The following is a 14,321-nucleotide window of genomic DNA, read 5'->3' as shown; positions in this document are numbered from 1 at the left end:
AATATTCATGTGTTGATATATTAAACTTACCTGAAGCATAGGTCTAATTGTATTTAGGAAGTTAATCACTTAAATATTATGTCATAGGATTCGATGCTTAATTATTTTTCCATAAGCAGATATTTTACAAAATAATTCAAACAATTCAAATTACCCAAATGAAATATGTCTTAGAAGCATCAAGAATATGCTTTCAGTCATGCAATTACTTCAAATTCACTACTTAAAATCTCTTGACACAAAATATGTAAAATCTGAATGCACTAAAAATCTGATGGGATCCTTAAGTCAGGAATAGTAATGATGCAAATGAATTTGGGAGGATATAAATCCAAAATTTCTTATTTAAAAATGAAGCCATTGTCTCACTTGAATTTACCCTAGAGTCAGAAAGCATCTCCTGATTAACAAATATTGAAGATATGCTTAAGCCACACCATATGATCTCCTAAGTTAAGGCTTAAACTATGAGTATCTGTCCGCATAGAAACTCATATATATTTACTTCATCATTTTAATCCATATGAATATATAGCTACAATAGCTAAAGTGATAAAAGTGAAACTAACAATAAATACGGCATTAAAAGCATGTGGACTTCAAGGAATAGTTCTTTTAAAAAAATATTTTCTGAAGAAACAGCACGATAAAATCAATTTGACCTGAATATTCTCCATCTCGTGTGTATTTAAGTCAGAAATAAGACTTTGTGTGTTACTGTTTTAAAATGAGGAAATTACTTCTTGAAAGGAGTACAGATACTACTGATATATTAACTTTGTCATTATTTTTTAATGTTTTCACAGGAGCCAGTTCAACAGATTCTGAGACTGAAAATTTAGCTTTCAAATCAAAAGCTGGAGATATGCCACAGTAAGTTCTTCACTTCTGTCAAGTATCTACGTAACAAAGAGTGGCAACAGGATTGTTGAAGTATGAAGTCACACGTGTTGTCCATCAGGGATCAAATATCAGATCCTGGGACATAATGTTTAACTCACAAATTTGAACTTTAAAGTCTGCATTTAATCGTGAGTGTGCAAAAACTGTATCCAATGTTAGTTTCAAAGAAAACCATTTCACTGATTATGAATGTGTGAAAAGCACCGTCACACTGAGAGAAAAATCAATTGAAATATTACAACGAATGTGAATGAGGACCAAAAACATCTCATTAGGCCAGAAATGTATTTTAATTTGGACAAAATCTATGTCAAGTCAAACCCTGGACCTGAATATCAAAAAATTTAGTTATTCTTCAAAGATATGAATTAATAAAAATCAATATATTTTCCCATTAAGTTTATTGGTACACTTAAAGCAAACAGTATAGTTACATTTATCATTGGGATCTTGTACCTTTACATGATATGTCTTGGTTCTTGGTTTTTCCTGATACCCCTGCCCTCCTTTCACCCTTCCCTATTTACAAAGACCTTGTTTCCATTTTTTCCATTTTTCACATATTTTCTTTTCCCTTATTTCCTTTCCCCTCCCCTTCTAACCATTTTCTTCCTATTTCACACTATCAGTTATACCATTTGAACCTAAAATCAATATCTTAATTATTTTGCAAAAATAAAATCTACCAAGAGCCAGGTGTGGTGGTACAGGCCTATAATCCCAGCACTTGGGAAGCTGAAGCAGGAGTATTGCTGCAAGTTCGAGATCAGCCTGGACTACATAGTGAGTTCAGCACCAGCCTGAATGACAAAGTGAGACCTTATCTCAAAAAAATAAAATAGGTATATACATACATACATACATACCAGAATTAAGTAGAAAATTGTATTAATATAGAAATGTGCTAAAAAATGTTATGTGTTAATACATACATAGCCGTTATATCCATTCAAAATGCTGAGCACCCTGATTTAATCATTGCATATATGTATATGTCAAATAATCACTGTACCACAAACATATATACAGTTAAAATAATAGTAGAGTTTTCATCTGCATCTCTCGAATGACCAGTGATGTGAAACATTTTTTCATATATTTACTTGCTGCTTTTACTTCTTTGTGAAAACAACACTGAAATTCCACCTCACCCCACAAAGAATGGCTGTTATCAAGAAATCACACAATAACAAATGTTGGCGGGGTTGTGGGGAGAAAGAAACCCTTCTGCATTGTTGGTGGGAGTGCAGACTGGTGCAACCACTGTGAAAATCAATATGGAGATACCTCAGAGAACTAGGATTAGAGGTTCCATTTGACCCAGCCATCCCTCTGTTGGATATCTTCCCAAAAGAATTGAAAGAATCATATCACAGTGATATATGCACACCCATGTTCATAGCAGCATAGTTTGTAATAGCTAAAACTTGGAAACAATCCATCTTCCCATCAATTGGAAACTGTATAAAGAGGATGTGGTTTTTCTATAAAATGGAATATTACTCAGCCATAAAGAACGAGAAATTAGATTCATTCATAGGAAAATGGATACATATTGAGGATATACTCCTAAATGAAATAAGTAACTCACACGTGTAAATACTGAATAGTTTCTCTGTGTGAAAAACTATAATAGTACATAAGATCCTAATGAGATAATTGACAATGTGAAATAGGAAGAAAGGGTTAAAGGTGTAGGGGAAAGTGGGAAGGGTAGGGGAAAGCTAATAAGGGCACAGAAAAAAATATGAAAAAATTTAAAAATGGAAATAAAGTATTAGTAAATGGGGAGGGGAGGAGGGGCGAAAGGAGGGGGCAGGGACAAGGGGAAAAAATGAGAACCAAGACCTGTCGTGTAAAGGTACAAGATCCCAGTGATGAATGTACCTGTACTGTATACCGAAAATGTACCAATAAACTAAAAAAAACTAAATTAAATTAAATTTTAAAAATAATAATAGTAGAGTAATATATAAACTTTTAAAAATTATATCCATCCAGCATCAAATCTTCACAGATGTTAAAGGAACCTGCTAAGATCAGGTACTTGACCATTCCTGTTTTAACATAGAGCTAAGTTCAGTAAAGTCACAGGACTTGCTCTAATCTGAACAGCCAGTTGGCAATGGAGGGACTAAAACTGATTCTCCTTACTCCTCTCTATACCTCACTAATACGTAAGCATTAAAAAAGACAAAAATTCCAAGATACTCTCATCAAAGTTAGAAACCAGGACGAAAAACAGCTGCTGGACTTGGGGTAACCAAAGTTTTGAGTAAGATATAGAAATTTAACCCTAAAGATTTTAAACATATGCTTACTTATAAAGATTGGATTTTTTTGAGGTATTTTATTGTCTCTCAAGATGGTCAATATGAATACATTACACTCTTTAGCAATGTGTGAGTTACCTCCAGCTACTTCCCTTTTATCCATGTTTTTATTTAGCTAAATGTCTATAAAGTACATTCTCCATATGTACTAACCACAGCTATTCCTGCTGTAGATTATTAATTCTTTTCTGAAACTAATGCAGGTGAAGCGGATTGAGTATACAAAGAGAGACCACTTTGTAGAAATACATCAAGAATAATACTGCTGAAAATAAAATTCTAACTGAACACTCATGTTCCTGTCTCCCAGAGCTCAAAAGAAAACGACTTCAGTCTCCTTGACAATAGGATCATCATCTCCAAAGGCAGGAGTGACCACAGCTGTGATTCAACCACTATCTGTCCCTGCTCCACAGGTAAGTGCACCTCAGGCCAGAGCACACAAGAAGTTGAATTCATTAGCAAACTGCTCCATTTTCAGAATAAAGCTTTCCTTCTAACTACCATACTCCCTTGAAATATTTTCAAGTGGAAACACAACGAGGAGGTACAAAAGTGATAATTTCCTTTAGTCCCTTAAAAAATAATCTTGAATCAAAACCACACCACTAATTAGTCAACTTTTGCATTTGTTTTGGGAACCTCTGTTAAAATAGTACTTGTTTTAAAAGCTAACTATTTAACCACTCCTCTACCTATGTACTTTCCCATTTGGCAAACTCATTAGATCATTTTAAAAGACAGAAAAAGTCCACACACCAACAAAAAACTTTCTCTTCCCTAAAAGCTGAACAGATAATAAGAAAAAATGTAAATTCCTAGGCTTTACTATGCTTTTTTATTCCACTTTTATTTTATTGTTAGGTAGCTTTGGCCAAAATAATAATAATAATAAAAATAATACTAATAATAATAATAATACAAGCTACTAAAAAGTAATTACAGCAAATTTACTTTGCAAATAACATAGGTTTTTTTTTCTTTTTAAAGTAGAAAATCAGTGCCCTTAAATCATTAACATGTTAAGTAGAATATTTATTAAAAACATTTTCTCATTCTTTTCTAAGTCTTTTCCTAGTTTAGGAATACTGTATGTCTTATGAATATTTTCCTGCCTTCCATTAGCCTTCACAGTGCACGATACGTGCTCTGTAGTATACATAAGATGCAAACAGCAGAGGAAAAGCATTTAGGTTCATAAACTTGAACAGAATCAGCCAATCTGTTACTGTAGGGTGGCATGTACAGTAGATATTTTGTTTAAATCCCTAAATTGAGTTAAATTGTAGAAATACCTCTGATCAAATCAGTGGATTTTTCTTTTAGGTGTTTATGCATTGACAAGTATTTCTTTATGCACTAAGCACTGCACTAGACATTTCACAGCAAAAAAAGAAAAAAAATGCACTAGCCATATGGCAGTTAGGGTACAGGGTCAACTTGCTCAGCTTTGGAATCTGCTTGCGAGATTGGTGGCATATACTCTGACCTACGTATGTTGAACCATCCTTGCATCCCTGGTACAAATCCGACTTGGTCACGGCATATGATCTTCTTGATGATCCTCTGTATTCTGTTTGCTAGAATCTTATTAAGGATTTTTGCATCTATATTCATTAAGGAGATTGGCCTGTAGTTCTTGTTTTTAGTTGGGTCTTTCCCTGATTTGGGAATCAAAGTGATACTTGCTTTCAGGAATGAATTTGGAAGTATTGCTTCCCTTTCAATTTCATTGAAAAGTTTAAAGAGTGGTGACAGTAGTTCTTCTCATATGTCTTGTAAAATTCAGCAGTGAATTCATCAGGACCTGGACTTTTCTTTGTTGGTAAACTTTTAATTACATTTTCAATTTTACTGATTGCAATTGGGGTATTTAAAATGTTTTTATCTTCTTCATTCAACATTGGTAATTCCTAAGTATCTAAAAATCTGTCCATTTCTTCTGTGTTTTCCATTTTGTTAAAGTACAGGTTCTCAAAGTAGGTATTGACTGTCCTCTGGATTTCTTTTGGATCTGTTGTTACTTCACCTTTTTCATTCCTAATTGCATGGATCTGAGCCTTTTCTTTCCTTTTTTTGTTTTTTTTTTTTTGATAAGGTTAGCTAAGGGTTTATCAATTTTATTTATTCTTTCAAAAAACCAACTCTTTGATTCATTTATTTTTTTGTATCATTTTCTTAGTTTCCATTGCATTAATTTCTGCTCTAATCTTTATAATTTCTTCTCTTGTACGAGCTTTGGGTTTTTCTTGCTCTTGTTTTTCTAGGAGTCTGATTCATTGTTAGGTTTTTATTTGAGCTCTCTGTTTTCCTAGTGTAGGCATTCAGTGCTATGAATTTTCCACATAGAATTGCTTTCATTATGTCCCATAGATTCCTGTATGTTGTATTGGCATTTTCATTTACTTGTTAAACATGTCTAATACTTCTGGGTGTTTCTGAGTGGGTCATAGAGATGTGACTTTGAATTCTATATATGGTGAGATTCTATAAACTGGGCTAGTTTCCTGGCTGACACTATTCCTCTGCTCTGCTGCTTGGTTACAATGATTTAAGCAGTTTGCTCCACCTCACCTTTCTGCCATGATGCTTCTCCATTGGAGCTAGATGACCATGGACTGAATCCCTTGAAACCATGAGCCAAATTAAATCTCTCCTCTTTTAAATTGTGGGTGTTGGGTTTTGTGTCCCAGCAAAAGGAAGCAAATATGAGTCCCATTCCCTAACAGTTTATAAGGTATTCTGAGAAATAGGAAACATACACATGAAGCACTTGTTGAATATGACAGAATTTATTAAAGCCTAAAATCAGAAAAACACATATATCTATAGTTGTAAATACTATAATTATGTAAAGAGACCTAAATGGTTTTAGTTCTATAAGAACACTAAGTGGAAGGTAGTGTACCCCACTTTTAAAGTTGGGAGAATGAAGTCCTCAGAGAAACTTCATTACTGTAGTGTTATACACAGTGTGATGGGAAGGTTAACACTGTCGACCAGATTACTGGGTCCCAGTCCCGACTAACTTGACCACCTGAGAGGGCTTGAGTAAGTCTTGTAACCTCTCTGTGCCTCATTTCTTCATCTACAAAATGAAGATGAAAAAAGCCATCTATCTCACAGGGTTCTTCTCACCAAGATTCAGTGAGTTAATCTTCACATGACGCTTAAAACAATGTCTGACAGAAAGTAAATGCTACAAAAGTGTTTCTGTATTCTTTGGACATCAAAAGACAGTGAAAAATGAGACCCAGCCCCCTGAATCACAAGGCAGGACAAAGTTTTCCAGGGATAATGAATAAAGTCCATTACTGACTAAGTACCTCTGCAGCTCTGAAACCTAGTCCATGATGTCCTGTAACATATTTAGATGCACTGGAACAGACTGCCATCATTCTGAGTTAAGAAGCTAATGACCATTTATATAAGTGAAGAAATCCAAATTATTTGAAAATAATTACACACAAAGCAGTCGTTTCCATTTACTACTCTAAAATCTATGTATTTCCCCAGAAATTAATGTCATTTCACCCCTTTGTTTTGCACATCAAGAATAAATTCCTTTTTTCCTCATTGCCTGAAATCCTTTTTGAAAGAATACAGGTTAAAATAGAAGATGCAGATGCTTGATCATTTGCTTTACCCTCCACTGCCAACAGCTCGTGCTTTTGATTCAACGAATCCGGGCTGTATTTTAAAATAAAATATAATGTCTGTAAGAACTTCTAAAAGGACCCCTGTGGAAGTCCCACACAGAGAAATCCATTTGGTAATAGCATTTAAAAGCTTGGAGGTCCCCTAGGACCCAGAGAGCTTTTACCTTGAATATCCTTTTGAACAGAGAAGAGTAGCAGATGTGAACTGAGGAAGTGGAACAATGTCTGTGCTGTAAGAGGAGACCAGCGAATGATGTATGGCATTGCTTTCATTCACTCGTTTCATTCAAGTGGAGCGATCCCAATAATGAAAGGTTTCTTTAGCCCATCTTTTCAGCGATTTATATATTTAGAATCTGATCCATGTGTCTCTGCTTTTTCAGGTTCACAGTCCAACTTCATATCTCTGCCGACCTGATGGAACCACCGCAGCCTGCTTTCCTCCTGTTTTTACAAAGGTCTGACATCTGGAAGTCTCATTCTCAATGTTTGCTTTGGTCCTTGAATTTCATTCACATGTGGCTTTGGGTAGCAGCCTTTAAAAATTAAAATGAACAGCTTAGTGGACTGATTATCATGGCTACCTTTGGGGCTGAACAGATATTTGTGGATCTGCTTGGTGAGCGTAATCTTGCCAAAGGTCCCAGCGATGCGAGCTGTGGGTGTGGACAGGAACCTGACAGCCTCAAATCTAGTGGGAAAGCTGAGATGGGTAGAAAAAATAGGATACCGTGTGGTGTTAAAAATACCCCCGTCATTCTGTGGCTTCTCTTCAGATCGTATAAATCTTTCACCTTTTAAAAATCCCCCCAACCCCACAAAGCAAATTTTATAGAAGTTCAGAAACTACTAATTTTCAATTTTCAAAGTCAGTAATCTTTTTTGCCAGGTTTATGATTTCTATGTCATTGGTTAGCTGCTCAAGTCAGAAATGATTCCATGCAGTACTTCTTTTTCTTTTCTGATTTCTTTTTTGTCTGTTATTGTTTTTGTTTTGTAGAAATATAAAATATCATTGAAAGACATTTTGAACTGCCAAATAAATGGAGAAATCTGTTTGGTTGTAGACTAAAAGATTATACAGAAGTTATTACTCCCTGATTAATGTATATTTAATGTAAATCTTGAAAAATCAAATGTTTTTCATTTCCATTTATTTGTTTGATATAAATTTACCAATTTAATTCCAACAACAGCTGTGTGGAAGAAACAGTAAGTAAGAAAAGCCAGGGCGCTCATAAAGAAGACAATAAGGAAATATTAGAGAATGAGTGGGATTTATCCTAAGAGACATCACTTTCTAAAGATGAGCAATTATGCTTCAGGTTTCACACCCCTATTCTTAAATGCTCCTAAATCCACAATTTTTTGAGCATTAACATGATGTCACAAGTGGAAAATTCCACACTTGTCATCACGTGACAGATCACAATCAAAATATAGACACACTAAAAGCAGTATAAAATTACCTTCAGGCTATATGCACAGCTATTATTTATGAAATAGAAATGAATTTCCTCTTTGGCATGGGTCCCATCCCAAAATATCTCGCTACATAAATGCAAATATTTCCAAATCCAAAATACTTCTGGTCTCAAGAATTTGGGATAAATGATACCCAGTCTACAGTGTGATACTGGCATGGAGCTTGGCAAATTAATGAGCAATCAGGATGGAGCCCACAAACGTCCTCCACTACTTCCAGAAACTTGCACATCACTGAGGAAAGAATGAATTCTTCAGCACAGGTGGAAAACGTTCAATTGGACGCCTACCTCCCACTCTTCACAAAAATCAGTTTCAGGTAAAGACAGATGTGAAAGCAAACCTCTAAAACTGCTGTGAGGTGTAGCAAAAAGCATCTTCCCTATCTTCACATAGGGAATGCTTTCTTTTTCCTTCCAAAACAGACAGAATCCAAACTCTATTAAAGATCTTTTCCTAAGCAGTGATATTGCTTCAAGTGGGCACAGGCAACAAATGGCAACAACTGACGACTGTGAAGCTCCCTCCTAGACAGGCTATTAGAAAAGGAAAAAAAAAAAAAAAGGAGTCCGGCAAAAGCCTACCCAAACTATGTCACTGTATCGGCCAAGTTTCCATTTGGTGCTTGGAGCAGGAAACATTTACAGAGCAGTTAGTGCTCTACACTCAGGACAGTTTAAGATTTTCTACAGGCAGCTTCTCAAAGTCCTCAATAGGAGTCTGTAGCCGGATACACGGTCAACCAAGACAGGTCACTGCAGGAAACAGGGGGCCTTTGAAGCCCATGCTGGTGACACAAGGGGAGGAGAAAAGCTCGGTGGTGAGGCACTTACCCAGCGTGTCCTGCATTTAATCTGCAGCACCGCAAACAACAACAACTAAATAATCTCTTTCCTGGATCCAGTCTCAAAGTAAAGAAATTCAAAACCAGATATTTTCTGTATTAAAAAATAAAAATTAGTGAGGAATGCAGTCAGAAGTTCACTTAAAAAGACACCGCTGTTAGCTGACAAAGTTTTTATCAAATGTCAAATCAGACATTGTATAATCTGCCAGGAGACATCAGAGACTTTTAGAATTTTCACAGTGCTGTAGCACCATCACTGCAGGCCATTTGCTGTAGCATTTGTTCTCCCATTTGCTACAGGATTGTGATTATCTCTTGTTCCCTCAGACAGTTTTAAACAACAAAGTGACAACAAAACGTGCACACACTTCCTAATGGGAATTTGTTTGCTTTCCATGTTTAGATAAGTTATTTTAAATTGTTTCAATTACATGTTCTACATTGGCTCCGATACTGGAGCCAGAAGTTTAAATAATCAAAAAGTTTAAATAAACCCCATTGCCAATAATTCCAGAGGAGGAAGGTAGAGCCATATGTAAGGGACTTGGTAACATCCTGATATTTAATAGCAAGTACAAAAGCCTTACCTCCTTGCATCTATGAAAGCAAATTAAGTTCTAATCTGATGGATTGTAAAATTTTATTGGTCTGGAGTTGGAGTGGGGTGAGGGGCAGCAAGGGTTGTGGTGAGGGAGGAGGAAATGAAGATAAATGAGGCCAACATGCAGCATGTTTTATTATTTTACAAAGACGCTCAAAATGAGAAAATACCAAAGCCCCTTAGTTCGATAAACCTGACACGGGAAACTACTTGGGCAGAGGTGCTGCAGAGTGTAGGAGAAGGTTAGGGCAGTGGTGGTGAACCTGTGGCACTCGTATTCTTGTGTTTTTCTTTTAAAATAAAATATGTTAGTGTATGGGGTGCTTGTTCTAAACCAAAACCTCAGTATTTAGATTTAATTGTAGTGTTGGCACTTTGCGATAAATAAGTGGGCTTTGGGTTGCAGCCTGAACACTCGTTCACTAAAAGATTCGCCATCACTGGGTTAAAGCAGTGGAAACAAATGAGTCTTTCTCCTCATATGAGTTCATTAGGAGTGTAGTTGTTTAAGAAATGTCCACCTCAGTTTACTCTACAATGTACCGAAAAGTATCCCTGGACTTAGTACAATTGTCTTAAATGTTTTACAAATTCTTTGGCCTATTAGTCTGATTTGTAATCTCTATATATGAAAATTAACTTTATACAGACTTACAAATAAATGAATCTCGTGCTGGAAAAATAAAATGGGATATAGGAAGGGGGAAAAAGAAAAATCTATGCATCCATCTCTTTAAAAAGAAAAGAGTAGGGCCAGGGATTTAGCTCAGTGGCGCCACACCTGCCTCAAAGGCACAAAATCCTGAGTTCAATCCCCCATACCAAAAAGAAAAAAAAAAAGAGTAAGGGTCACTGCCATTAAGTTCCATAAATACAGTCCTGTTAGTGGAAATTTGTAAATAGGCCATAAAGTTCTACGGGGCTTATGATGAACTCAGGGTCTGGTAATCTCCTGACATGGAGATTATGCAAAGCTGATGATAACAGATTTAGCCCTGTATTTACCCTTGACTAAGTTGGTGATAATTATTTTATAAGCTTTGTAGGGATCTTTTGCTTTGTTTCGAAGGCTTAGAGTTTTTACTCTCTGTTGTGAAATTCCTTAAGAACACAGTCGAGTCTGAGGGCCAGTGTTTTTCTTGAATTTCAGGAGCTGCAGAACACCACTGCCTCAGAAGGCCAGGTGGTGGTCCTGGAGTGCCGGGTCCGGGGAGCACCTCCCCTGCATGTCCAGTGGTTCCGGCAAGGAGTCGAAATCCAAGACTCTCCAGATTTCAGAATTCTACAGAAAAGTAAGGAGAGGTGCCCAATCCCTCAAATATGGCTACTTTATCCGATCTGGCTTCAGAAAAGCCAAGAAGGACTGAGTCATTCAGATGAATTGATTTCTATTTTCAAAGAGGGTTAAGACTAGATAATTTACAATGTGTGAGGTACAGTAAATTAAAACTGTGGCCCCTTTTGAAATTGGTAAAAGTTCAATATTCTTTCTTTAGAGAAAAATGCATGCATGGATTTCTACTCAAAGTTAATTTCAGGAGATAATGTTAGGAGGTTCACAAATCCATGGCCCATCTATGAACTACATTTATAAAAACTTTCCTACTGTAAAGTATTAACTAGAATTCAAGCTTCTATATTTTCAGAAGTGTAAATTGACCTGCTGCCACTTTGACTCTCACTTTTATATTATGGGAGCTGTCTACAACATTTCTGCAAACAAGTCTTAGGCGAGGCAACAGAAGGAGAGAGGTAGAATTTTTAAATTAATGGACCCTGTTCTAATTCTCTGTTCTGATTTTTTTTTTCATGTGGCAAACAGAACCTAGATCTACAGCAGAACCTGGTAAGAATTTTCTTTTTTGGAGGGCGGGGGGATGTATCTATGTCTCTTTGGGTTTCTATAGTTCTTTGTTTCAGTTTTAAAGCCATAAGCAGAACAATGTTTTTACAGTTCGCTAGAAATGTGAAACCCCCTTAAAAACAAGATCTTTATCGTGGGGTCTACACTGCATTACACATCAACTTCTTTATTAGTAAAACGTTAACTGCCACTCAGACTAGAAGGTCAAGCTCAGTTACTTAAGGCTTTTAAAAATACATTTTTATATTGCAAAAGCAAAATACTAAGCTAATGATGAAAAAACATCCTCCTAAATTCCAGTAGGAAAGAGCAACCTGACACATACTTCTACTGACCCAAATTCGCCAGCAACTAGAATTCTGGGCATAGAAATATGCCTTGTGGAAGAGTTGCCCAAAGATGAGAGCAAAGGTGACCCCCAGGGATCACTCATTTATGTGCCCTAATCTATAAACTTTTACTATTCTACAAGCATGGATAAAGTCATCATGCCCTCTCGTCTCTCCTAATCACCAGGTCATTTGGCCTCATCAGTGTGCCATGTGATCCACAGGCCCTGCGGCCAGCTGTTCCCCTGCCTCTGACCTCTTATATATTTATGAGTCCTCATAGATTAAAAAGATACTTGCCTTCGTTTGTATTTTTCCCATCAGCAAAGCCACAGTTTCACTTTTCTCTTACCAAAGGGCAGAAAAACAAGTCATTTTCCTGTTTCTGCTGTTTGTGCTTTTGCTTCAGTGTCAAGCAGATCCTGCCAAATGTGCCTAGGGAACCATGACCTTACCCTGACCCTTCTTTGGGGACTTGAGGGTTTTCTGGGGCTTCTGCAGGTCAGATTACTACAACCACTGATCCTCTCATCTATCAGGTCTGTAAAAGCAGAGCATGATCCTGTTAGTAGCCAACGTTTAAAGGATGCTAAGAAGCGTCTTTAGGGAACAACTGGAATTGATCTTCTGCCTTCTGAGTTACAACTAGAGCATGTCACCCCACTCAGTGTGTCAGTTGCCACATCAAATACAGCAGTCACTTTCCAGAATATGGAAAAATAACTCTTCATAGTTTGTCTGTGATATGTCTTTGTATAAAATTGAATAATGCTGGTTCCCTGATGTATGGAACTTCTAAGACTAAATCTATTACACAAGCTACTATAAAAATCCGATACAGAGTTAGAGTACAGTTTTTGCATTTACTATTTTCAGAGTCATAGAGAGATGACTGATGGATATTCAGACAGATACATAGAAAGGAGAGAGAGAGAGAGACAGAGAGAGAGAAGAGGGAGGGAAAGGAAGCAAGGAGGGAGGGAAGGAAAAGTTAGGAACCAAATATCTCTTTTATCAACAAGATACAGATTATTGTGTGTAGCAAAGAAAATTTATGAATTTTAATGCTTTATGTACAAATAAGACTAAAATCTTTGGCCAAAAATTCTACAATATACTATGGCTGGAATGGAGTGAGGATGCTTTAGTGGTTGTATTTTGTATTCTGAGAAAATTCATGGACTCTTTCTTTTCTCGTGTTGTTAACCACTGTCATCATCTAGTAGGTGACAATGTTGAATTAAATTTTTTCCATAATATAGTTTAGAAAAATCACAAACTAACCATCATCTGAAAATTTAAAGCATTGATTGGGAACCAGAGTTTAGTTGTGGGAATGTGCGTGTTTGAAATTGACAGCCACTTAGAATGTACTGAGGGAGAATAAACTTGGATGAAGATACAGAATGGGGACAGCTCCCAACCCGAACCTCCCCACCTCTGACCCACGTGCTGTATACTTATTCCTTTGTTTCACGTACGACTGGTTGTTTTGCTTCTAAAGCAGAATTTTGATCATACGTTATCTAATGAAATCAGTCCTGATCAGCACCTGGAGTCATCTGACACCTAGAATTTATTTTGGTTAAACATGGAAAAATCAAAGAGAAAAAAACACAAACTATGGGAGGACCATCTTTTAAACCCCATGGCCAAGAAATGTATGAAAGTTTTCCCATTACCTATTTGCTGTTTTCTAATTTTTATTTTCCCTTTAGTCATATTTAAACACATTTAAGAAAAGATGCCTCATAACAATAGCATTTGCTAAAAGCAAGTATTTTTTTTGGCATAGAAATATTTTTAAACAAATCTGTCAATACCAGAAAAAAATGACACAATGAGTGTATTCATTGTATTGCAAACACGCACTAATGAAAATTATAAAAAACAATAAAACAAAGAAGAAAATATAGTCCGGAGTTATTAAAAATAAAATACCATGAATTTTCCCTAACTTCTCATAATTGCTTTGCAATTATGTTTACCACAGCATGAGCAGAATTACTCCTTTCTCTGTCACAGTGAGACACTCAAACGCTCCCTGCTTTGTGAAATATGCAATTAGCATATAGTGTTAAAAATTCATAGCTATATTTTTAAACAAATTTAAATACATAAATGACTATTTAAGTGGCTTCTTATGTGAGTTAATACAAATAAAAATCCAGAACAAGCAGATTTATATTTAAACAAGGTTTTAGCATGCTTAATAAAATGAGATATAATTCTTTTATTAACTGTCAGTGTTTTTCTTACATTGACCTTGAGGTTGATATATCAAGGTAAATATGTATATA

At 36.0% G+C, this 14,321-nt stretch overlaps 1 protein-coding gene across 1 annotated transcript in view; it reads left to right on the top strand.

The window, feature by feature from the left end:
• The window catches only part of LOC117283223 (palladin-like), a 343,850-nt gene that overhangs the window by 159,322 nt on the left and 170,207 nt on the right, over positions 1-14,321 (top strand). Inside the window, exons 4-8 of the mRNA XM_033765554.1 lie at positions 807-873; positions 3,547-3,652; positions 7,279-7,353; positions 10,979-11,120; positions 11,651-11,674. Coding sequence (XP_033621445.1) covers positions 807-873; positions 3,547-3,652; positions 7,279-7,353; positions 10,979-11,120; positions 11,651-11,674 — 414 coding nt within the window. The remainder of the gene's footprint in view (positions 1-806; positions 874-3,546; positions 3,653-7,278; positions 7,354-10,978; positions 11,121-11,650; positions 11,675-14,321) is intronic.

This window comes from Fukomys damarensis, unplaced genomic scaffold, assembly GCF_012274545.1.
Source record: "Fukomys damarensis isolate Sample0158 unplaced genomic scaffold, DMR_v1.0_HiC HiC_scaffold_18, whole genome shotgun sequence".
Lineage (NCBI taxonomy): Eukaryota > Metazoa > Chordata > Mammalia > Rodentia > Bathyergidae > Fukomys > Fukomys damarensis.
This window is presented reverse-complemented; position numbering and strand designations above follow the sequence as displayed.